The following is a 24,217-nucleotide window of genomic DNA, read 5'->3' as shown; positions in this document are numbered from 1 at the left end:
CTGACCTTGCAGGTATGCCCCTGGCATTTGCTCATACTCTCCAGAAGGATGTTTGTTAGCATTTATACATACTTAAACCCTATTTCAAAATAATTTGGGTAGTTTATATTCTTTGTAACGTTTATAAAACCAAATAGCACATACCTTCAACATGCCATGGCCTAGCTTAAAACGGGTTTATCTTAAGAAAAATCAAAGAAACTTACTTAACAATTAAAATCTTACTCAGTTCTGTAAATCTTCACAGATTTTTCAATTAATGTGAAAGAAGAAATTCCTGAGGATTCCTGCCATCTCATTTTCTATATTTTTTTTCTTTCCGGTTTACTGCCAGGGAAAATACTAGTCAGATACTAGCTAGACTGATCCAGTTGTGGTCCATGGGCCAGATGTGGCCCATAAAATCAGTCTGTTCTGCCCTTCTCCCTAGGAGCAGCTACAGGGAGGAGCCTCTCAGTTCTGCAACAGTTGCTCCTCCTTTTCTGCTCCCAGTGCGAGCAGTTGGTGAAAGACAGAGCAGGCTGTGGAGTGTCCTCAGTTGGAAACACATGAAACCCACCTGGAAGCAGCCCTGAGCACCCCACTGTAGCTGACCCTCCTTTGAGCAGGACTACACAGTTTCCAGGGCTTCCTTTTTACTTCAACCATCCTGCATGAGTAGCAGCAGTGCAGCTCTGGAGGAGGAGGAGGAGGAGAGCCTGGGGCTGGATAGAAGGGTTTCTGTGCTGCAGGAAGGAAGGGGAAGTGAGTCAAGGCCTTGCCAGGGACCTCTGAAGTACAGAAGATGGGATTACTGCAAAATTACTGCACACAGTCTTTCTAAAAATCATATTTGTGAAATTGATTTGCCTGATTTTAGGCACCTAGTCTGAATGCCGTGGCCTGAGGGTTCAGTTTCACACATCAGTGAATGCTGGCAATGGAACAAAGCAGTTTCTAGGGTATATCCTCGTTGTAACACAGTTTTCCAAGTAACATATATATAAGAAGCTTGTCAGCAAATAATATCAACAAATAAAATGTGTCAGGATGTTAAATGTAGGGTACAGATTGGGTATCTGTCACAGAAAAAGATGTGGAGAATTTGTTTAAAGCTGCTGACCTGCTCTTCATTAAGTTTTAAGATCATCCATACATTCAGTAGGCATGAAAATGTTCTAATGCACAACTTTTCTGGTACTTGTTACCATTTTTGTTTGCAGAATGATGAATTTTCAAACTTATTCCCATAAACATTGCTTTGTAAAAGCAACAGACCTGGTAGTTGTCCAGTCAAATTCCAGAAGGAAGTTAGCACTAATTTTCATTTATTTGAATTATCTTTGAATACATAATATATAAGTTCCATCTTCACTTTTATTCCATTTTCAGTTGTGAAAAAGCAGCTGACAGATTCAGGAATGGGTTAGAAAAGTGAAGACAAAATAATGGCAATTGCAGTCATGTCAAAAAAGAATTAAATTCTTGAAGCCAAAAATAGTTCAGTTTCACCACCAAGTGCAGATACCTCCCTTTCAGCAAGACACTGAGCAGATTTAAGCATAGATATGGAACCTGGCACTGATCCATTGCTGCAGAGACAATGTTAGTAATGACAGAATCAGACAGTCCACTGAGACCACGCACAGTTCATTTCACAAGAAGTGAAAGATCTCAGCACAAATCTACAATGCTGACATGACAGTGACTGTGGAAGAAACTGCCAGGAAAACACTGGTTTCCATTGCAGAAAATATGGGTTTAGATTGTAAAAGCACACTATATTATTTCTCTGGTAAATGCTAATATGCTGTGGCTTCACAAGTTTTTAAAAAAGCATTCTGCAAAACCTTCTAAGCAATGTATTGTGTATTTTTAAGACTGTTGTCCTGATTAATCTGCCAGCTTCATAAAGATCACTTCCATTTTTCTGGATATTTCCAGGATTTTCAAGTTGCTCTGAAATCATCTTAGATTATGCCAGTTGCCTTTCAGAGCCTTGTTACTGCCTGGTAATGCTGTTCCTCATCCATTTACACACTACCCAGCAGCTGAATATGTTGGTGTGAGTTCCTTCTCCCATAATGATGTTAATAATTCAGTGCATGGATCAACTGATTCTGGTGACATTAAAATGCTGATATAGCTGCATGGGCTTTTTTCTGTAATACTCAGTAAATAAAATTAGAACACTTCTGTGTTAGAAAAGACATATGCAGTAACCCAAGTTGTACTGCAGGCTGACAGATTCAAAGCAGAGGAATAAGAGAGGCAATTCTCAGATGAGTGTTCTTAGAGCTATGCTATAGCCAAAGGGAGAGTTTTGCCCTTACTGGGGAATAAATCAGGGCAACATGTGTGGAACTAGGGGGAAGAACAACCATTACAATTCCAAGTAAATTAATTCCACCTCTGATCTTTGAGTTCACAGAGGAAGGCTGAGATCCCAGTGATCCATCTGGCAAGTGACAGTAATGAGCATTATGCATAATGATTACAGATTACTCAGGCATGGCTGCAGATTTATATGCAATACAATGGAGCGAGCATTAAGGTTTTCCCAGGGCTTTTTGTAAAGCCCTATATTAACTTGCTTATAACTGAGACAGTCTTTAACTGGGCTAATGTTTTGTCTGCCAGCTGTGTTGCTTTTTTTTGTTTTTTTTTTTTTTTTTTTAGGTTTCAGCTGCTGCAGGGTGATAATTTTCAGAATATGAAGCTAGAGGGTAAAAGTACGTTTATGATAAAAGCAATCTATTGGCCCATTTGGAAATAGCTATTTTCTTTATAGTAGGACCTTAAAACTGTAGTGTGGACTCATCCTTCTCAGGTTTGTGCTACTACCAGCACAATTTCATGACTTGGGTACTGAGGCAGCAGTACCCAAAGAGACAAAAGTCCTGACCTATGAAATACTCAGCCCTGTTTACCTCCCATCTGAACAGCAGGAACTTTGTAGAGAACTGTAACCACTTGCCACAGATGTAAATGGCAGCAAAAAGTACAAGACAATGAAATACTAGTTTTTATTAATTTTCTAATTTTTATCTCTATTTAGATATATGTTTCCTTTTGAAAGTCCCTGCTGATCAGATAAAATTCCTATGCCAAAATAATGGTCACAATGCTCTTACTTTTGTGAAATAATATTTGGTAAGTATTAAATAATGTTAGAACAGCATATCACAGCAATACAGAAACTTATATTAAGCAAGCCTTTGTAGCTGAAGTCTGCCTCAGATAACATTTATGAACACATATGTCAAGGAGATTAAAAGTATCACGTGTGCTGATTTTGTACTGTTTGCTTTCTTTATCTTTTTATAATTTCTTCTCCATCCTAAATACAAAAGGATGTATAAAAATATTTTCTAAACTCAGCTAATACTCTGGACACTTAAAATCAAGGTTTCCTTATTTGTGGGTAGGCTGGTAATGTTTGAGATCACCTGTCCTCCTCACCCCTGGACAGGGCCTTTGCCTGTGACTTCTCAGGCAAATGTTCTGGGTTATTTGAAGAAGCCAGGATCATCACCTGTGCAGAACTTTTCAGAGAAAACATAATTTGAGGTATATACTGATGACAGGGACATGTGAAGGAGTAGATTAGAACAAAGTCAGTTGGTGGATCCTGTTTTACAAGTTTTATTTGCCACACAACTTGTTAGTTTATATTAGGTATGATATGGATAAAGTAGTTAAAACAAGGCCCTGCCCACATTCTAATTTGGAAATAGAAATAGATGTGAGACACATTTTTATAATGTTTTTTCCTTTCTGTTTGCAGAAGTACTGTCAGCCATCATTAGTGTACTGCTGGTCTATATCCTTATGGCATTCCTCTTGTATGAGGCTGTTCAGAGAACCATCCATATGGACTATGAAATAAATGGTGATATCATGCTCATCACAGCAGCCGTCGGTGTTGCAGTTAACTTAATGTAAGATCTCTCTCTCCTTTAACATTCATAAATTTATTTCTCAATAAGCTACTAATTCATTCATGGCCTGTAACTTTGTCACGGGATGTAATTTTGCTGTACCTCTTAATTTTCATAAATAAGAAATTACACTGAATATTATTTTTTCGATTATTTGAAACAAATCCTCCTCATCCAACAAATCCAAAAGCCTGTTTCTTTCTCTTCTTTCACTTCCAGAATGGGATTTTTGCTGAATCAATCTGGCCATCTTCACTCCCACTCCCATTCCCACTCCCACGTTCCTCAGGCAAACTCTCCAAGCTCAGGCCAGGGCAGCAGCCATGGACACAGCAGCAGCCTGGCCGTGAGAGCAGCGTTTGTCCATGCCCTGGGGGACCTGGTACAGAGCATTGGGGTGCTCGTGGCTGCCTACATCATCCGCTTTAAGGTGAGGAAGGTACAGGGAATTCTTGGCATTTCAGCTCCTGTGATTAAAATCAAAAGGGGCCTGTTTTTATAAGTTACTAAAAGTACCTTTTTTATGATATTTTATTATAAGCTTCATACATCATGCAAAATAAGCAAAACTGTCTCTACTACATGTATTTTAACTATTAAAAAAAATAAATGCATGAGACTTGTAGCTAGAAGTAAGCATTTTTTTCTGAGTCACATTTTTGTAAGTGATCTTGTTTTCATCCATCCTTTGACATTGTGAAATTTCCCTTTGCAGCCAGAATACAAGATTGCTGATCCTATATGTACATATGTATTTTCCATACTGGTGGTTTTTACAACAATTCGGATTCTGTGTGACACAGGAGTTATTATTCTGGAAGGTAAGATCTGTGCCCAATCTGCAGTACTTTACATGGAAAATACCAGTTTTCTTGACGTCATGATCCCCATCTCTGTGTGGATTGTACCTGGAGACCTGTCTGTCTTGGTGCTGCTTTAGTCTGGTGGTTCTTTATGGCTCCTCTAAATTGCAGCAGTTTTTACGTGTCTTTGACTGTGGCCAGAGCAACACAAGTCCTATGTCTGCACACTCTTTACCATCAGGAGATGTAGAAGTGAAATGTACAGAACTTCCTTGTGTGTCTGCAGTGACTCCAGCTAAATCAAGTGAACATTTGCCCAGATTCAGTTCTCCACCCTCACTTCTATTACTTTACAGTTAAAGTGAATGTGAATGCAGGTAAAAGGAGGCACCAAGCATAGGCAAATGGCTGGACACGTGGTTTCATGCCTGTCCTGTCTTCCCCTTTCCCAGAACTGCTTTTGTATTAATTGTGTGTATCCAGTGTTCCCATAGGGGAAGCTGCCAGTTAAGAGTGGTGTAAAATGCAGAAAAGAAAGGGGAAGAGAGCTGAACATGGGCTGAAGGATCTTGCCTTGTGTGACATGGAGGGAAGCATGTCAGCAATAGCCTTTGCTTTATCACAGCTTACATGCCAACTATTACTGCTCAATCTAGTACTATTACTTTATAAAGTGAAAATGTTAGGGCTGGGAGAAAAATCCTAGGTTTTAACTTCACATTCCTAACTGTCTCATGTGAATTGTCATTGACTTTACTTTTATTATGTTATGAGGTTAAATCAGAAACCTAAGAATCTTCAGTCAAGTGCTTTTGCTGTCCGTTAAGATGAAAAAAAAATCCAACAAAGCAGAAGTCCACTGAGAAGGCAAAAATTATGAAATTTGCTGAAAAACTCTCAATTAGTTCCAGAGCTAATTGAGAGTTTTTGATTTAGCTGAAGAAAACAGATAAGACAAACTAAGAAGTATCATATTCCAGATATTTTGAGTTGTAGCTGTTTGCATAGGTATCCCAGTTGTCATAAAAATCTCTATATTAATGATGTCATTAAAAGTGATGATGTGGGCTTTATACATGATAAGGAACTTTTCCAACTCAAATTCAGGATCTCCAGAGAGTGGTCTTGCATTTATACTGGAAACTGCTGCTGCAACATCAAGGCCCTTGAAATTGTATCAATTTTTGGTGTTAACTTCAGTTTCCTCATTATACTAATGCTAAATTAAAAATTAAATATCTATCCAACACAAGCAATGAGATTCTAGCTTTTAATAAAGATTTATGAGGCAGAATGGAAGCCCATCACAAGTATGACATAGATATGAGAATTTAGGTCCATTTCTCCTGGAAAAAAGCTGTACAAATACCAGACAGTTAGCTAGTTATTTATCAGCTAAATAGTTTTTGATGGTCTCCACTCTAAGGAAAATTCTGTTTCATGTGAGACAGTCCTAGACACTGAACTTTCAAAAGAGGTAGTACTGGAACTAAAGTAATTTAATAGACAGTAAGGCAACATGTTCAGAGAAGTCATGCAAAAAGTCTGAAGAAATTTGAGAAGCAAGTGGCTGAACTCATAGTATACATAAACTCCAGTAGAAGATAAGCCATAAAAGCTACTATAGAATCAAAATACTCAGAGAGTTTATTCAGTACTTGTATTAGTTTTTGACCCATGTTGATGATCTAAAATTTTGGTTTTCCCCTTTGGACAGATAAAGGATGGTGGTGGTAAGTTAGAGAACTGCTGCTGAAAATACCAAAAGGGCTTGATCTCTGATTTGCAGAGATGACACACTGTAAAACACAGTCCTCTGTGCTGACCACTGCACATTGATCACTGTAGCCTGTGAACAAGATCCCAGGTACCTGAAGAGCAGTTTCAGGAGACAGGCCCTAGCATTTTTGTAACAGATTTTAACCTTAGAGTCTGGCCTAAGTTACTAGGGGTTAGAAGCTGCAGCAGAGTTGCTACCTTTTGCTTTTTTAGTACATCATTGCAGAGGATCTAATGGCTGCTGGCTGTTGCCAGAGTGTGGATTCTGGACAGGACAGGACAGATTCCAGCTGAGACAGCTCTGTATTCATACTGGATTTAACAGGTCCATTTCCATATTATTTTCTGTTGATAACATGGAAGTCACTAATCAATTCCAACAGCACAAATTCTAATTTTTTTGACACTGGGATCTGTCGTGACATTTTAAAGGCTACTGAGACTTTGCAGAAGACAGAATTAATTTTATCTCATATTTGGTATCACAGGAGTTCCAAGGCACTTAAATGTGGATCGCATCAAGGAAGACTTGATGAAAATTGAAGATGTTTATTCTATAGAAGATTTAAATGTTTGGTCTCTCACTGCAGGAAAAACAACTGCCATAGTCCACTTGCAACTAGGTAAGCTGCTGGATAGCATAATTCTAAATTAAATCCAAGTTTAGGAAAACCCCACCACTTCCTCTTCATATTGTTATTTAAGTTGAACCAAGAAATATCATTCTGGGGAAAGAAAATCTATTAACTCTGGTTTTGTACAGCAAGGAATAGAACACCTTGGCCAAGAAAGACATGGTGTAAATTAAAATTGTGCAGATGAAATATATTCATACCAGAATGTCCATTGCAGATTCTTTGGGTAGGGAAACAAAAACAACACAGAATTTCTCCTCAGAAATTTTCCTACATGTTTAGGAAAAGAAAGGATGAAGTTCTAATGTGGAACAATCTAACATATGAAAAATAAATGTTTTGCCAAGACATGTGCTGATTCAGATATCTAACTATACTATGAATATCAGTTCTTAGTAAGAAAGCTCTGGGTTTTGGGGGGAAAGTGTCAGACACACATGGAGTTCTATCAAGAAAGATGTAAAATGATAGGGTACACAATGACCACAAGAACAATATTAAATTAATAAATGAGTGTGAACAAAAATTATTCTCACTGGTGACACTGTGCTAAGTTTGAGAACATTTGCATTGTCCAGGTGTCTTAAGGAGTGAATTTATTAATTATTTTCCTAATTTTGCAGTTCCTGGTAGTTCATCTAAATGGGAAGACGTTCAGTCCAAGGCCCGACAACTGCTGCTGAACACGTTTGGAATGTACAAGTGCTCTGTCCAGCTTCAGAGTTACAAACAGGAAATGAGCAAAACCTGCGCGAGTTGTCAGAGTTCCAGTGCCTAATCTCATGTTTTGGGAACTGCTGCCTTATTCTTTACTTTGTGTAGTCAAAGACTGAGAGCAATAAATGCAAAATGAAAATTATCCAATAGTAACCATTGATACGTGGATTTGTACCATGGGACGTGCAGCAAGGAGAACTGGTGCTGCAAAAAGTGCAGTGGTTGCCCTACAGAACATGTATTTCACTCTCTCCGTCGTACTGGTTTATTCAATTTATTATGATTTTGAGACAAAGCCGTTTTTGGATTATTGTTTACAAACTGGAACGTGGCTCTGCAGATACCTCACAAATTACAGTCCAATATTGTCCTTTAATCATTACATACCACAGAGTACCTGCACTCCAAACGGAGCATCAGATGTTCAGTATTTCAGTCAAAAGTCTCTCAAGCTGGTCATACCAGGGTTGCACAATATTTCATGATCCCCAAATTCATTTTTCAGTATTTTTGCAATAGTAATTTTCATACAGTATCTCAAACTATTAACACATACACTAAGTTGAATTCTTGTGGAAACACTCTTCTTTGGAGACACTGCAAAACATATAATTTACTGTACCCAAACCAGAAAGTTAGCTTTAATCTGGGCATTCAGAGATCCAGACAGGAAGATCCTTGCCCAGACTTCTGGTATTTAACTAGAGACCCAACACTGGACCCAAAGTGTTTTAAGTGATCAGTTATCTTTAATGTATTTTAGAATAGGATTTATACATTAGAAACAGGTTATTTATTTTACAAAGTTTTGACTTGTAAGATGAATTTATTATTAATAATCTTGAATGTCTAAACCATCATTTGATTCACGTTAAAAGGCCAGTTGATTAGCATGCATTCTAATTGTAATTAATAAATGTCCTGTAATTGATAATTTTTTCATGATTTTTTTGTTTTTGTAAAAGAGAAGTCAAATGATAGAAGTGATATTTGGCATGGAAATAGTCTCAAATGCAATCTACAGATATGTGCATCTAACAGGAAAGTGGGGAGCAGAAGTTTTAGAGATGCACAATTCCATCCATCACAATCTCTGACCTTTTCATCTTTGCTTTGAGCACAGTATGGCAGCATCCTGACAGGAATGCCACTGTGATAGCAGTTCCCACTACTTAGCTTATGAATAAAGCAAAATCCAGGCAAGCTCAGTAACCTAATGGTGTTGGACAACAATATCATAACAACCTACAGTGGCAGAAAGGCTCTTCTGTATTTACAGAGAGGAGACTACCTGAAAAGACATTGATTTACGTGGATTCATCTGGACAGCTCAGAGTCCACAAAGTGGAACTGTTTGGCCTCATTGTGGAATGCTGTATTTTGAATGTACACAAGATAATAAATCTTTACACTAAGCTATCATACATCTACAAGCCCAGATTTAACCTGCTTCTGATGTCATTGGCATTGAAGAAATTAAGGGCAGCAAGAACATGACCTACAAAGTTCAGAAGATGGGAAGAACTTGGTTTCAAATGTACTTTCATCTTAGGCAGAACTTCCACTGACATGAAAAGTAGTTCTCTGTGTGGATCAGAAAGGAAAAATTTTGCCCAGTTATGGTTATTGTGATATTCAGCTGTGAATACTTCAGCTATTGTCTGTTTTGAAATTTGCTAGGACTTCACATTTTCATCAGGTTGATTTGTATCTGCATTTGGTGGTAACAATTTTGGCTTCTTTCTTCCCTTTTTGGAGGTAGGGAGATGAATTTTTCTTGATGAAAGCTGACAACACATTGTGAATGTGGACAAAGTGCACATAACACCGGATTGTGTTTGTATCTGTTTGGGCAAGAAATGGGAACACTCGTGTACAGCCTGGGAGCATGTGCAGCTCAAAAGCAGCTCTGTGCTTGGGAAGGTAATGCTGCAAAACAAACACTATCATTAATTAAGCCATATCACAGTTCATGGAAAATGTGCATCCCATCCTTACAAACTTACTGGCAAAAACCACAAATAACAGGTATTTTGCACATACTAATACTCGAATGGGTTTTAATTAAATTGGGGTTTACAGTTGATGTAATTAGATGTTGAAGTACAGTAGACATGTATTGTATTTGCAGTTTTTTAATAATTTACTATACATTTGTTTAATTGAAGAAAAAAGGTGTGTTGTTTTATTGTGGGTTTTATTAAATCGATTATTAAACTTCACATTGTCTTATAAAGTATTTATTTGTATTTCTCTCATCATCTTTGAATTCTTACAGCAATCTGATTCTTAGGGCAGCTGTGCTTTGAAATGTCTGAACACAGCTTTAACTCAGTTTGCAGGTGCTATACATAGAATTAATTAATTCTCTGTCCTTAGTAAGAACAGTTTAAGACTTGTGATTTCACATGCAATAACTGCATTTTAGAAAGTAGAAGCTGACAAAGTATGGTGAAGGATCACCATAAAGCAACCGGCAAAACTTTCCTGAAACCCTACATTCACCCTTGAGGGCCCTTGAGGGGCCCTTGTTACCAAGGTCTGTAGACTGGAAGTTCAGAGAAAAGGCAACAGAAGACAAAATGAGAATAAAGAATAAAAGAATCAGTAAGTTTTTATAGATACTTCAAGATCGTTTTCAGTATCAGTTTAGAGAAAGGAGGCATTATTATAAATAAGGTCTCCTGTTTTTCCAAGCCAGATTATTTTATGTGGCTAAGATAGTTCACAGAATCTTACACTTCTTTTCCTTCTAACAAATCCTCTGCTTGAAATGAAAACGCATATACTTGACAGGACTTCTTTCTAAGCAAAAGACTTGCAAGGTTTCCATAACCAGTATCCCTGGTTTCCAGAGCTGTGCTGAATGCTCTTGCTGACTGAACGGAAGAAATCCCGAGAAAATCTGCCACTTCTGAAAGTCTACACTGGGAGAAGGTTTTTCCTTTCTAAATCTGTGATTGTCACCCATCCTTTTCTGAAGCACAGATACAGTTTTGATGACAACCTACTCATATGAGTCAATAAAACATTTTCATATGAGTAGACTGTAAACCCTCGCGTCCCACTCTTCCCTTCTGAAGTGTTCTTATCCTAAGAAGAAAATTATCAGAAACATATTTTGTTTCTGAATGTTTTCCTTGCTTAATTATGTGGTTTGGTTTTTGTTTTTAATTGTGTTGACATTTTGTCTTTTCATTACCAGTAGCATTTCTTTCTTCACCAGCAGAATTACCATTTAAAATGTCGTACTTGAATCTGGTCTTCAATTATCTCACTACTGTACATTTCTGCTGTTTCTTGCAGAATCACTCCCAAGTGGCAGAATGACTCAGAAAAGCAGAAGGCTGGCATTTAAAAGTAATCTTCTGACATAGAACCAAAAACCCCAGAAGATACCCATCAAGTAATGAGTGGCAAGGATTTTGTTCAGGTATTTTGGTGGGATCTCATGAGGACACTGCACTGATGCTGCACAGGGCAGGGCTATTAAAGCATTATTTCCCTCTGTAAGAGTGTAATAAACGAATGTGGGTGGTTGGGTAAAAGACATGGTACATACTGCAGCAGCTTCCTAGTCCCATAAACTAATCCATGTCCAGAGCAGAAGTTCCCTTGGATCTCAAGGGAAGGGGACAATCCCCTGGAAATAACCAGCTCATTTCCCTCTATCCAAAGGGGCATTGCCAAGGTCTTTTTTTTTTTGCTGGTTGGTCCAAACACATTTAGTTTTTCCAGGAGTGAGCACACGTAGCTCAATTGTCATGTTTCACCAGCTCTTTGCATTATGCCACTGCTCTCAGCTTCCCTCTCTGTTTTCTTGCCACATTCTGCCCTGTCCACAGTTTCATTAAAAATGTCCAGCTCACACTCTGGGCACCTGCTGCTTACAGGGTCACCAGGAGCTTTTCTCACTGCACCAGGTGTGGAACACACCCCAACAACGGTGCTGTTCAAATACAGGCTTGCCTTTGCCCGAAGGTAATTTCCGGTTTGATCAATAGATTTAAAAAAATAAGCTTTCTAACCAAGTTGCTAATTCACAGGAGAGACCTAATCTGAAAGCCTCTAGATTCTACCATAAAAAAAAATATAAATGTCCTCCGCATTCCCCACCCTTAATTCTCTTTCCAGTTTCACCCTCTCCTCCCCTCTATAACAAATCGTGCTGGGCACTGACAGTCTCTGTACTCTGGAGCTGGCAAATCCCCTACTGCTCTACTCTTCTTATTCCATTTCCACAGCTGAATGCCCTAGGAAGGACCCTGCATCCTCTTTCATTCTCTGAAATACCTGACACAACTTCGGAAGCTACTAGAATAAATATGGATCCTTTCCATTTACTGTTTTGCAGCCACCACAGCAATCTGCTCTTAAAACACCCATGTAGCTGCCTTCTGTGTATTCAGCTGTAAAATGATGATATCCTCATCATTATATTTGCTCTTTTGAGTATTTTTGCTCTTTTATCTCTGTTTTCTACATTGTTTTCTCTCAGTATTGCACTGTTTGAAAGCGATCGGTGCTAAAAATGCAGGATAAAATAACTGCTTTTCTTACAGCTATTTAAACCTTTCATGGCATCAACTTCTGTAGGGAAAAAAAAGCGCCATTTCATAAGCAAAAGTATAATTTTATCCTTAAGATGACTGCTTCACGATTGCCTTGTTATTATACATGGTAAAAAGAGAAGTTGTCTCTCCAGGACAATTATCAGCCAGTACATGAGGGTACGTGAAATCAGTCAGTGCTGTCTGTCCAGAGAGTGTTTTGCATTGTTTTACATAGTAAACTAAGTCCTGATACACACAGGGATTTTTAGTTCAGCTGATGAATAAACAAAAGGACCCAGATGGCAAGCAGACTAAAAATTTGCTTTTATCACAGTGCATTAAGAGCACCCAAGTCCCTGCAATCTTTCTATTTCTTTTTCCCAAAGCACACACAAAGAAATTATTTAATAAATTCCTAAATAAACTGATGAAACGTAAACTTATAAAACCAGTTACCTAAGTCTAGTATCTGGCCTTTTAATTGTAAAACAGAATTTTTGAGAAAAACACTTTAAACAAACATTTTCATAGTTAAAATAATGCTCCATATTTCAACGTAGCATACCATTATTCTGCACTTTTTTTACAGATTTCTCGTGTTCCTGTTTCCAAGCCCCTGTGAGAACAAGTCTGACACACCTGTACGGACACAGGCTCTGCTCACCTGGGAGCCCTCCAGGCCGTTCCCGGCTTTCCCAGACGATGGCGCAGCGCTCCCAGCGTTAACAACGAGCTGTGTGCTGAGAGCCATGGACACTCCCCGCTGGAAAGGCAATTATTTTATTACACAGTGTACATATGTCTTATTAGTAAGTAAAGAAAAAAGAACACAACTCCAAAACACACCCCCACCCTAAAATAAACCCCCATCAAACCCTCTTATTTTTCCCCCCCCAAAAAAAACCCACAAGGGATTTAACTTTTTAATGGATGCAATAAGGAAAAGCACAAACCTACCACAGAGTGGCTGATTAATTACTGGGAGGAGTTTAGACACTTATTGAAGGCACATATGGGTAAATATAATGGAATTCATGCTCCAGTGCTTTCCTCCAGTTACAAACATCTAAAAAAAAAATCATATGAATAGAAATTAGTTGAGGCTACAGATACCTGAAATGTCATTAGAACAGATTATATTCATTAATGTAAACAATGGAAGTTATCACACAAGCCCTTTGTTTCTATGAAAATAAATATTCGTTCTTTGGGGTGCTGAATTCATGTTTCCAGGACAGCAGATGCTTCCATTTGAAACATTCCTGACTGTGCTTTTTTCTGAAGAATCAGAGGACACTTCCAATCAAAAACAAACCGAGGGAAACAATTTTGTTTCAAACTAGACAGGTACAATTATAAATGGCGAATATTGTTGTGGTTTTGCTGCAATTGCTAGTATAATGGTGGTTTTGGATTTAGGGGAACAGACTTCAGAGAGAGAAAGTACAGATGAGGGAGGTTGATGAACTCAGAACCACAGCATCCTTCCAGTAAAGTCTTTCATTTCTTGAAGCTATTAAGCAATTCTGTATTTTCTAAGCTACTGCAGAAGAGACACACCTTAAACTGGAAACAGAAATTGCTCAACTTGTTACACACTGGTTTCTTTCTATTTGCTTGAAACAGAACATAGATGGAATAAATGAGGATGGTTTTCAAGCAACCTAGCTTCCTTGGCTTGCCACAGAGCAAAGTTCAAGTCATATAATAGAAAATTCAAAGGAGAGTATCTCTGCTTATCAGATGTTAAAGGTTCATGGGCATTTAGCTGTAAATGAAGATATGTTTTAAATATGCTCACTTGTGAATGGCTATGCATGACATCTCGTTACATTAGCTCTATTAACTTAGTAAAGCAGCAATGAAAGCAGAATATTTTTCTTCCACAGACTTACTACTTCTGAGACTGCTCTGAGAGGAGGATCAAGAGAAGAGCTAGTTCCTAATTTTAGCTGTCAGAGCTAGAAGGAAGCTGCTCATGGAGTTGGAGTAATAACAAAATTAAACCTAATAATCAGCCCATCACCTGCTATGGCTAAGTAGGGGTATTCATACTGCTGGGTTGTTTGCTTGCCTTTTTTTTTATTTTAAGAGTTCATATTTTGTTTATGATACAAGGTGTGTTTGTGTACAAAAAAAGGAAGAAAGGAAGAAAACATAAAGCCAGGTCATGTGGGTAGTGCAGCTAGCAACTGGGAAACATTGGACTCCATTACACTACTATGCAACCAAGTATGGAACATACTACTGCACCTGCAGCAAATTCATCACAAATGAAGTCCATACCAATTTCTTTTACAGACTGCAGCATTAATTGATCTGTTGTGCAGTTCAAGTAAGACATCTGATGGTTTTACAGTCACTTTTCTCCTAAACAAGGTATGTTCTACCTTTCTAGCCCACACTACAAACTTGCATTGCTGTATAAAAAGCAGAATAAACGAGTGTTGCCCCCATCTCCTTCTTTGTTGGGTTGCCATACTTTCTTTTATCTATTTAGTGAAGAAGAAAAAAGCCCAGTGGATAAAGAACTGCACTTAGTTTTTGCTTTTTGAAACTGATTAGACTTTGTTTCAACAAATGTACTGTAGCTACAGAAATACTCTGTGCTGTACTATTCCTTAAGGAATGCAGGTTATACCTGTGGCACCGCCAGCCAGAAAAGTGTGAGGATTTCTAGAAGCAGATAGGAAGGTCCAACACTTTGGTTCTTTATTGAGGGAATCCATCTATGACTTTGGTGGTATTTTTTTTAATGCAGAGGGTGTACACCTGTGCCCTTTACACCTACTGAGAAGTGACACTCTCAACAGTATATCCTCAAACACAAACTTCCCTGTAACACCCTGGTTTATGTAGTGGAAACGTTTCCTCTGTTAACTAATAAAACTTGAGCAGAGACATGCTCGGTTCTTAACATTTTAATTTTTCTTAAGTGATAGAATTTTCAAAAAACACATACTAGTACATATACACAACCACTTCAATCTTTACTATATTAATTCCATGCCTCCCTGAAATCAGTATAAAACATTCACTAAACTTCAAGCTAATGTTTTTTCATCTACTTTGTAAAATTTTGTAGAACATGCTATTGTAACACAGAAATTATGGCCAAGAGTTTGGCAATGAGGCAATGACAAGTCATTGTGACATTGTGCTGTGGATTTCTACTTTAGGGAGTAAGATGGATACTGCAGTCTTGAAGATGAATTAATTTTTTCTAACCATGGCATGTTTCATTCAAAGCATTTGCCAAAAGGAAAACTAAACAGTGTTGGCAGCATAATGCTAACATATTTAATAATGCTAACAGCACAGGCAGCACAGTGCTAACAGTCTTCAAAAAATATTTAGGCTTTACTGAATTATAAAAGAAATCACAGCAGAAGGGAAAGATGCATCATTAAATGAAACAGTGTTAACAGCTTCAATAAAAAAACCACATTTCCCTTTGCTTTAATGTAGTGAATTGGTGATTTATTAGCAGTAGATGACTTTGCTTTTCTTAGACAAACTGATAAGATTTTTCTGTTACTACCAGGGATCAGGACTTCCTGCATTTACTTCCTTGTTTGTGCAGCAGCAGCATCAGATAAAGGATGGTGTTTATTAGTTACCTGCCTATTTCACATTTAATTCAATTAAAGAAGTGACACCCAACAGGAGATGAAGAATGTGATAGTTTTGCTGAAGTTGAAAGCTTAAACACATTTATTTACATTCAAGAAGTTTTTCTTGTTTGGCTTTCTGACCTCTCAACTAATACAGAACTTTGCAATGAAAAATTCACATAGTGTACAATACTGAAACAGGAAGGGAATGAATTCCAGCTTTTCACTAACACTGTGCTGTTGACAATCTCTGTTATGATCTAGTGGGGAGGTGACTGTTCCTCATTTACACCTCACACTGTGCACTAGTGCTTTCTGAAGATAAAATACAGCTCTGTGCAAAAGGCTCATGCAGCCCTTGAGCCCACAGTCTACCTCTGGAGTACCAGACCAGACTGGTCTCATGCTGGATACTGTAAAAATGAGTAAAATGATAGAAAGTGGCTGGAAAACCAAAGAGTTCTACAGAACTGGAACAGTAAAGTGGGATGCAGGCAGCTCTGCCTTGGGACTGCACGATTTAATGATTTAGGATTTTGACAGGATTGCTACAGAGCTCTGGTCCCCACAATCTATTTTTGGTGCTGTATCCTAATGACTTACACTCCAGAGTCTCTAGATCCTCAGTTTGCCATCATCTGGTAACAGCAATGTCTGTGCAGAATTCCCATGCCCTTCAGAAGGGAAATCTGATTATAAAATCAATGTCTGAGATAAAAGTCCCAAGTTCAAGAGCTATCATCTCCTCCCCTGCTTTAGCAACACTTGGGGTGAGTGAAGTCAGCAAATCTGGGTGAGGCAGTTTGAACTTACAGAAACTATTTCTTCTAATTACTCAGAAAATACACAAAGGAAAAAAAAGCTGTTTCACAGCTTCTGCCTGGACTTTCACTATGACAGTCTGCCAGGCCACAGAAATCACTATGATTTATAATACTTAAGATTAAAAGCTGCCAGACCACTTCAAGTTTGGAGTTACAGAACATAACAAATTATTTTACCATTTACTTGCAAAAAACCAATCAGATGAAGAGAATTTCAGTAACAGACCGGCCTTTATTGAAAACAAAAGATACCCAGATAGAAGTGGGTGAGCAAGCCTCCCATAATATTATTGGCAGATACAGCCTTTCTTTTTCAGCAACAGCATAATTCAAGGAGAGCTTCAGGTGGAGTGGACCCTACCTACCAACATAATGTTAATTTGTTAACCAATTCAAAGAAAAACTGCAAATGTGAGTCTACTGAAATATAATGCATGGTTATGTTTACAGCTCAAATTTGTGCTTTGTTTTTTAAAAATGGAAAGACGATTTTTAAGTACTTTTCTTATTTATGCATACAATGATTTCTTGAAATGTTTAGAGTCTATGTATCCTTACCGTTATTAGTAAGGCTCTGCCTTTTTTCCACCCATGATGCATTTATTACAATCCATCAGCATATATAAAGCAAAGTGGAAGAGGAGAGAGGGAGAAGGAAGGCAAACATTAAAAGTAGGGCCTCTTCTGCTTAATTTCTTGGTTTAAACCACTAGCCTAACTAAATTCTGATCTACTCATTTATGTTCTAGAACACAGTGCAGGTCTACCAATAAACAGTAGTAATAGACAAATAAATTAGGCCAAGAAAAATTTAAGTTTTTCTGATGTGTTTTGATGGGTGAGACAGAAAGAGATTTGGCAAGAAGAAAACATGTGCCAACAAGTGCAAAAAGAAATGAGTATCAATAGAAAATAGGGAGGAGGATGTGAGAGGCAGCAAGCAAGTAATATCAGAGTCTAGAAATATCCTATATCAAATATTTCAAGTTGAAGTGAGTGATTTTTCTAGTGCTCAACAGCAAGTAAAACTGGAAAGGCATCTATCTGAATTTTAACAGATTCTTACAAGAACTTTTTAAACCTTATGGAAAGATGATCACAAAAGTGACTTGCTTTATCTTAAAAACATTGCATGATGTAGTCTAAGGTATTTATATGGACCTTTTAGGGAATGTTACATACATTCAAATCTTGGCCATGAGCAGCAGACATGGATTGCCAGCCAGGACAGGAGCACACCTGCCAGCCCAGCACCCCAGATCTGGCTGTCACTGCTGCTGCTGCACAGCTGGGCCTGTTCATGGGGCTCCATACACAGAGCCACCAGCCCAGAGACCCCGGACACCTCCAGGGACTCTGGACAGTGCCTGTGCAGTGTTACAACCCCTGAACAGAGGCCATGGAGCCAGTCTGGCACCTCAGGCCAAACCTGGGAAGTCTTAAATGTGAAAACCAACACCAAACCAAACCTTTGTCATGGCCCTGTTGCTAAGAGACTAGGGTTTATTTAAATTTTGGTAACCTGGCAGTGAAGGCCAGTACTGGCTTATATCCTTATACCCAAACAGTCTCTCAGCTGGTGCTCTGCCACCCCCACTCTTACACCTTGCTCACATGGCCCTCAGTCCCCACACAGGCACCGGGTGATGCTGCAGGACAGCTCCCACTCCTTCGGGTGAAATCTGTCCCAGGCCCTGGGCTCCCCATGCTGTCAAGGCTCTCTCACGTCCTGGGTGAGCCCTGAAGGGCAGCACTTCTCTAGTAATGGCTCTGGCCACAATGTATGCACAACAAAATTATCTAGAAGTTAATGCTAATTAAACTAAACTCCCTGTTCATCTGGGCAAGGTCCGACATAAACAGGATTGGCACAGCCTTGGTGAGGGTGTGTGATCTTTGGTCAGGGCAAGGTGCACACGAAGGTGCTTTGGATGGGGTGTCAGCTCATGGCTCTGCAGGGGCCATTACTGCAATAGCTGCTTTCTGATGGAGCTGCCTGCTCCCTGCTCACAGCAGCACCTGAAGGGCAACACTCACCAAGTCCAACCCCAGTGCCCGAGGCCAAGCCAGCAGCATTGCTTTTATTTCCATTTCAGTTACACTTTTTATGGGATTTCATAGTCCATGTGCTCCCATATGGCAGGGATGTGCTGAACAGCAAAGGCTTCAGACAGCAAATGAAAACCGTGCCATGTTTGTTTAACCTGAAAGCTTTTTTGGGAAGTGTCCAACACCAAATATTGGCCAGATTCAGTGAATCATTCCTATTACTCTTGTTTGTTTTCCACAGCTAGTCCTAGGGACAGCCACCCTCTGCACTAAGACAGACAACAACTGGAGGATGAACCATTTCCTCCAACAGTTGCATCAGGCCTCTCTGTAAGTTACTATTTTCTGCAGAAAGCCACCACTAAAGTAACCAGACACTGCAGAACTACACTATAATAGCACCTTGTGGCAGAGAAATGCAGGGAGTCAGAAGGAGAAATGCTGACACTGAGGCTATCACATGCAAAGAAACCAAAAACTCAACACAGCTCTCTGATCACCACACCACCACAAGATCTGCAGTTTTAAGGCCTCAAAGTACTGCTGTAATAACAAAAATTAGTAATTCATTGTATATACATTGCAAAAAGCAACCTTCTATTCTTCCAGAAAGCTATTTACATGTCGACTACACAGAAAAAGTTAGAGAAGCATGACCATAGATTCTAATGATGGATTTCTAATAGTGATTTGAACTATTAAAACGTATTTCTAGTGGTTTCTAAGCTATACTGGAAACTAACAAGCTAGTGAGCATTTTTATTAAACTTTGTAATTAATATGAAATTTGGAAGTGATCTAGTTCCATGGAAATGTACTAGCTGGGGTGAACAAAGACAGCGATTGTTAAAAAAAGCCAAAAATCAACCAAAAAACCCAAACCAAAACCAAGCAAGGCATGGAGTAGGAGACTAATGAGAGTGAAGGAAATGCAGAGAAATAAGAACATGGTTGAATTATTTCAACAGCCTCTAAACTGTTCAGGGAATAAAAGCTCATGGGTTTACATGACACAGATCAGGGAAGTTTTACTGTTCTCATAAACATCAGCTCATAAAATTCAACCAGTTGAATCTTTGTGGAACAAGGAAATAATTTGTTTGTTGCTTTATAGATTTATGTTGAATAGGTGAGCAAGGAGATACAGTAATTGCTCTTGGTGTATGCTATATATAGGAAAAAACCTTCCTTTTTCCAGGGGACAGATTTTTAGGGACTGTCAGGGAAGACAAAAAACCCTAAGAACTTTTATGAAATTCATTATATTTTTGAACTGCCAAAAAATATTTTGATTTCTTATATTGTGTGAAAACCCTTCCCAAAAAATCTGTATTAATAAAGAAAAACAGAACAGCTTACAAAGCAAACCAGTTTTATTACCAGAGCTGTTATCCTTCAGGACATATTAAGATTGTTAAGAGAAGCAACAACCTGTGACTGACAGCAGTCACACTGCTTAATGTGCTACTGGAAACATCACTGAAATGTGCTAAACACAAAAATTAACTAAAAATTACTTATATTATTTTCCCAATGTTGACAGATACTTAGGTCATAGTATTTGCAGCCAAAAAAAGTAACTTATTGAAGAACAAACTCAATTAATACATCAACTCAGAGCATAGGACTTCGTTTTTACCACAGTCCAGTAGAAATACAGAGAAATATTTGAAATTTTTTTCTGTTTTAACATACTTAAAACTTGTATTCCTCAGAGCACTGTATTTTTGTGGTTCTATGCTATCCAATCTTCTTGTAATGTCATTGCTTAAAATTCAAGCTAAGGACTTATTCTGAAGACTAGTAGTTCCTCTCACGTCTAAAACAGAAATTCTGCTGAGTCATCCTAACTAGATAAACAAATATTTATGCAACATTTATATAATTTTTTTTCTCAGCTGAAGAAAACAAAGTTTCTGATGCTAAACTACCTTAGAATTCGGGAGACAGGTTTTCTAACTGAAGTTTGTCTTTGCTGCAGCAGAATAACCTAAAGCACTTGACTATTACTCATCTAAGGGGACTTTTCCCAATTAGCAGTTGTTTCACTTCTGCTTTCTTCCTCACAGAAAGGATTATGAATTCTGAACATCCATTGTAAAAGAACCTGTGGAATAGATTGAGAAACTGCTTAGAAGAGGGCACATACAGAAAGTACCTACAAAAGGACTGTTCTATCATTGGATGCATTTATTGTCTCATGATTTTACTGGGAACCTCCCCATTACATTCTTTCCCTGGCCAACCCAAAAGCAAACACACAGAAGCTTAAAGAGGAACTCTCTCTTCCTAGATCATTCCAAATTTTAATCTGTTAGTTTCCATTTGACAAAAGAGATATTCCTAATAGCATGTAGAAATCTGTAAAAATATTGTTAATTGTGCAGTACATTGGAGCTTGCACTAGAACAACCTTGCACAAAAGAAGAAATGAACACTGTGTAGTTTTGGATAATGCAAGTTTTCTAATTCTAGTAACTTCAAAAAAAATTAATTATGAACAATATTTAAATACAAAAGACATTACTTGATTTTCACTTCCCTTCTTGTCATGCTTAACTTAGGATTTGAGGTTCTAAATCTGCAGACTCAAATACACCCTTAAATAACCTATTGGACTCCTCAGTGGGTAAGTTTCAGTATTTGCAGCACAGTATTACTTTTCACTTAATCTGTCCTCACGTCTAACAGAGACAAGGAATGTATGTGTACTTTATGACCACATATGCTGCCATACAGAGACATCCTCTGGCTATGACTTTGGTCTCTATATAACATTGAAATACACAATAGAAAGGAAGGAAACCAGAAATCCCAATTTAGAAAGGCTTTTGGGCAATTTACACGAAATGTATAAATTTAGAATTAATTTTATTAAAAATTAATAAAATGGCAAAACTAATGTATTTTGAAACAAATCTTGAAATACTACAAAAACGATGAAGGCTTTTTCGATCCATAATTACCATCTGAAGACGCAAACATTTACATCAAAAGCTTATTGAAAATTAATATTTTGAGTCAGATTTTTGGACTATGTGGACGCTGTATGCCAGCTCCTAAAGCAACATAAAACTTCTCATTCAGAGTCCAAAAAAATGTAGGGAGTCCCTAAAAATGTAGCAGAAGCATTTCCGCACACTGATTTCAGTAGTCAAGTTTGTGCAGAAGTGATTCCACTAGATTCATAGGGTACCTTTTTGAGGCAGCAGAAACTTCTCACTTCGTGAGCTTTTTGACCTCTTCCAGCTCTTCTATAGGTTCCCACTTCTGATTGATTGTTACCAGCTGGAAGAAATGAAAAATATGAAAGTTAGTAAAATCCCAGTGAGCATTTACTCCGCTCACACACCCTCCCATATCAAACATCAACTTATTGGTGAAGAAGTTCTAGTGGCTTTACATTTTCCTTTCAGAAATACACAACACGTGACATAATTGTTGAACAAAATCACTTGGATATTTATTAAGTAATAATGCCAAATAATTTTATTTTTCCTTATCCTAAGTGCTCTATTAAATTAAGGTTTTTTTCCTTCAGGCTGCAGTACTCAAACATTCTTAATTCTGTAATTCAGGGATAAGGTAAGGATAAACAGCACTTCCTGTAAGTTTCCACTCCAAGTTTCCATTGTTATCAATGGAATTGAGTAAATGGTTGTTTGAGTGGGAATGGACATAGGAAAACGACCAGAAGTACAGTATGAATTTAAGATCAGACCTACAGAGTAAAAGCTGAATCCCTATCATTAGGTAATATCGTGAAAACAAAGTAATGAATTTAACTTTTAACTAGATATACATCAACTTTCCACGTGTTTTCTTATTCATATTTCATTAGTTCTTACACATTAAAAGAAGTTATTCGCTGTGTTGAAAATTTATGCTATTTATACATATATTATATGTACAAATTACCTTCTGAGGCTTGGTAGGATCAATATTTTCCCATGGTTCTGAACTGCCAATCTTGTGAATGCTTTAGAAGATAAAACAGGTATTATGTTTTAAGGTGTGCCCTTGCATACATTTTCATATGAGCAGTCTATTGTCAATAGAGCTATTTACTTAAGTAAGGAGTTCCCTAAAACACAAGTTTACAGGTTTGGGCATTATATTTTAAAATCTGGATAGGAATCAATCATGACTTGGTTTATTTGCAGCTTCCAAAGCACCAAGCAAGCCAGCGCTGTTCACATATCACTGTGAGGGAAGCAAGCTGAAAATTCAAAACTGAATAAAGACACAAATTAAGGGGACTTTTACCCTGACAGTTAAAATGCCTATTCCAATCACTTCAAAATAAATAAATAAACTCCTAAAATCTTTAAGAGTACAGGATTTGGCTCCAATTATCAGCCAAGCCATTGGAATACTCTCTTTTTTTAAAGTTAATACTATCAAACACTGTTTTTTACATACAGGTCAATAGCCTGGTCGCAATATATGTGCATCTCATCTACCTATGTGATTACATTAAATTCTTGATTAGAACATTCAAAACTTCTTATACCTAAAGCAAAGAAAAAACAGAATTATTAAATCAAAAGTAACGAAGTAACTTGGACTACATTCCACATTAATTAATTTCCTCACTATTTACAATATGCAGATACTTTTGTCATTCCCAGTATTCCCAGTACTCTGGAACATGTGCCTGGTGCCCTTATTTTTTGTCTGTGTGTGTAAAACATCATGGTTAAATACTCGGTTGAATAAAAAGAGCTAGAGTAAACTCCAAGCAATAAGTTTTTGCTTACATCACATCAGATTTGTGGAATAGGGAATAGACACAAAAAGAGAACGCCCCAGCTGCTGCCATGGACAATATTCCGGCCAGGGGAATGAGCTGAAAGATAAAATAGAGAAAAGAGCTGAATTTATGTCCCAGCTACAGACCACGAGTAGGGGGAGCAAGAACTAGGGAGGGATTACCTGTTCAAGTACATTACCTCTATACTACTCTTTACACCACTTCACTTTTAATATGTGAATTTCACTTTTACCTCTGTATTACCCTTCTCCACACCTCACTTTTAATACATGAACATTAAGCGAGTCCCATTTCCTTGGGAAATCAAGTGGCACTGGCGGCGCAGCCACCTGATCCCTCAGCATCCCTCCCCGCGGGCGGGCAGCACGGCCTCGACCCCCTCAGGCAAACTTACTTCTTTTTTCGTTTTAAGCGTGTGCCAGATGCCCTTGCTCATCGTGGCGGCGGCGGCGGACCGGCACAGCGGGACGGGCACGGGCGGAGTGGCGGCCAGCGCTCCGTGAGGGCGGCTGAAGGCGGTGCCGGTGCCGGTGCCGGGCCGGGCCCGCC

The 24,217-nt window shown here is 38.2% G+C and overlaps 2 protein-coding genes across 5 annotated transcripts in view; one reads left to right on the top strand and one right to left on the bottom strand.

The window, feature by feature from the left end:
• SLC30A4 (solute carrier family 30 member 4) overlaps nucleotides 1-10,076 on the top strand; it is a 16,629-nt gene extending 6,553 nt beyond the window's left edge. The window contains exons 3-7 of the mRNA XM_014887769.2: nucleotides 3,767-3,920; nucleotides 4,140-4,350; nucleotides 4,636-4,741; nucleotides 6,991-7,125; nucleotides 7,761-10,076. Coding sequence (XP_014743255.1) covers nucleotides 3,767-3,920; nucleotides 4,140-4,350; nucleotides 4,636-4,741; nucleotides 6,991-7,125; nucleotides 7,761-7,915 — 761 coding nt within the window. The 3' untranslated portion in view covers nucleotides 7,916-10,076. The remainder of the gene's footprint in view (nucleotides 1-3,766; nucleotides 3,921-4,139; nucleotides 4,351-4,635; nucleotides 4,742-6,990; nucleotides 7,126-7,760) is intronic.
• COXFA4L3 (cytochrome c oxidase associated subunit FA4L3) lies at nucleotides 590-24,217 on the bottom strand. 4 transcript variants are annotated; one of them, XR_015806513.1, is made up of 7 exons: nucleotides 24,063-24,217; nucleotides 23,655-23,743; nucleotides 22,813-22,873; nucleotides 22,091-22,182; nucleotides 13,365-13,473; nucleotides 13,072-13,170; nucleotides 590-725 (listed from the first exon to the last, which is right to left on the bottom strand). XR_015806513.1 is itself a non-coding variant. In XM_014887787.2 (5 exons), exons 1-4 carry the CDS (start codon nucleotides 24,102-24,104, stop codon nucleotides 22,114-22,116), a joined length of 261 nt encoding a protein of 86 aa, XP_014743273.1. In that variant the 5' UTR covers nucleotides 24,105-24,216; the 3' UTR covers nucleotides 20,250-21,001; nucleotides 22,091-22,113. The 4 variants fall into 4 exon arrangements, 1 of the variants encoding a protein (XP_014743273.1); XR_015806515.1 differs by lacking the exon at nucleotides 590-725 and having other exon boundaries at nucleotides 12,965-13,170; nucleotides 13,361-13,473; XR_015806514.1 differs by lacking the exon at nucleotides 590-725 and having other exon boundaries at nucleotides 12,965-13,170.

The sequence above is a fragment of the Sturnus vulgaris genome, chromosome 13 (genome assembly GCF_052056855.1).
Source record: "Sturnus vulgaris isolate bStuVul1 chromosome 13, bStuVul1.hap1, whole genome shotgun sequence".
In the NCBI taxonomy this organism is placed as follows: domain Eukaryota; kingdom Metazoa; phylum Chordata; class Aves; order Passeriformes; family Sturnidae; genus Sturnus; species Sturnus vulgaris.
This window is presented reverse-complemented; position numbering and strand designations above follow the sequence as displayed.

Excerpts from the sequence above, each read along its gene's own strand:
- COXFA4L3 (XM_014887787.2), bottom strand. The coding sequence starts at position 24,104 with ATGAGCAAGGGCATCTGGCACACGCTTAAAACGAAAAAAGAA. Across the intron at positions 23,744-24,062 it reads CGCTTAAAACGAAAAAAGAA|CTCATTCCCCTGGCCGGAAT; the intron begins GTAAGTTTGCCT and ends TTTATCTTTCAG. Across the intron at positions 22,874-23,654 it reads TTCCACAAATCTGATGTGAT|CATTCACAAGATTGGCAGTT; the intron begins GTAAGCAAAAAC and ends TATCTTCTAAAG.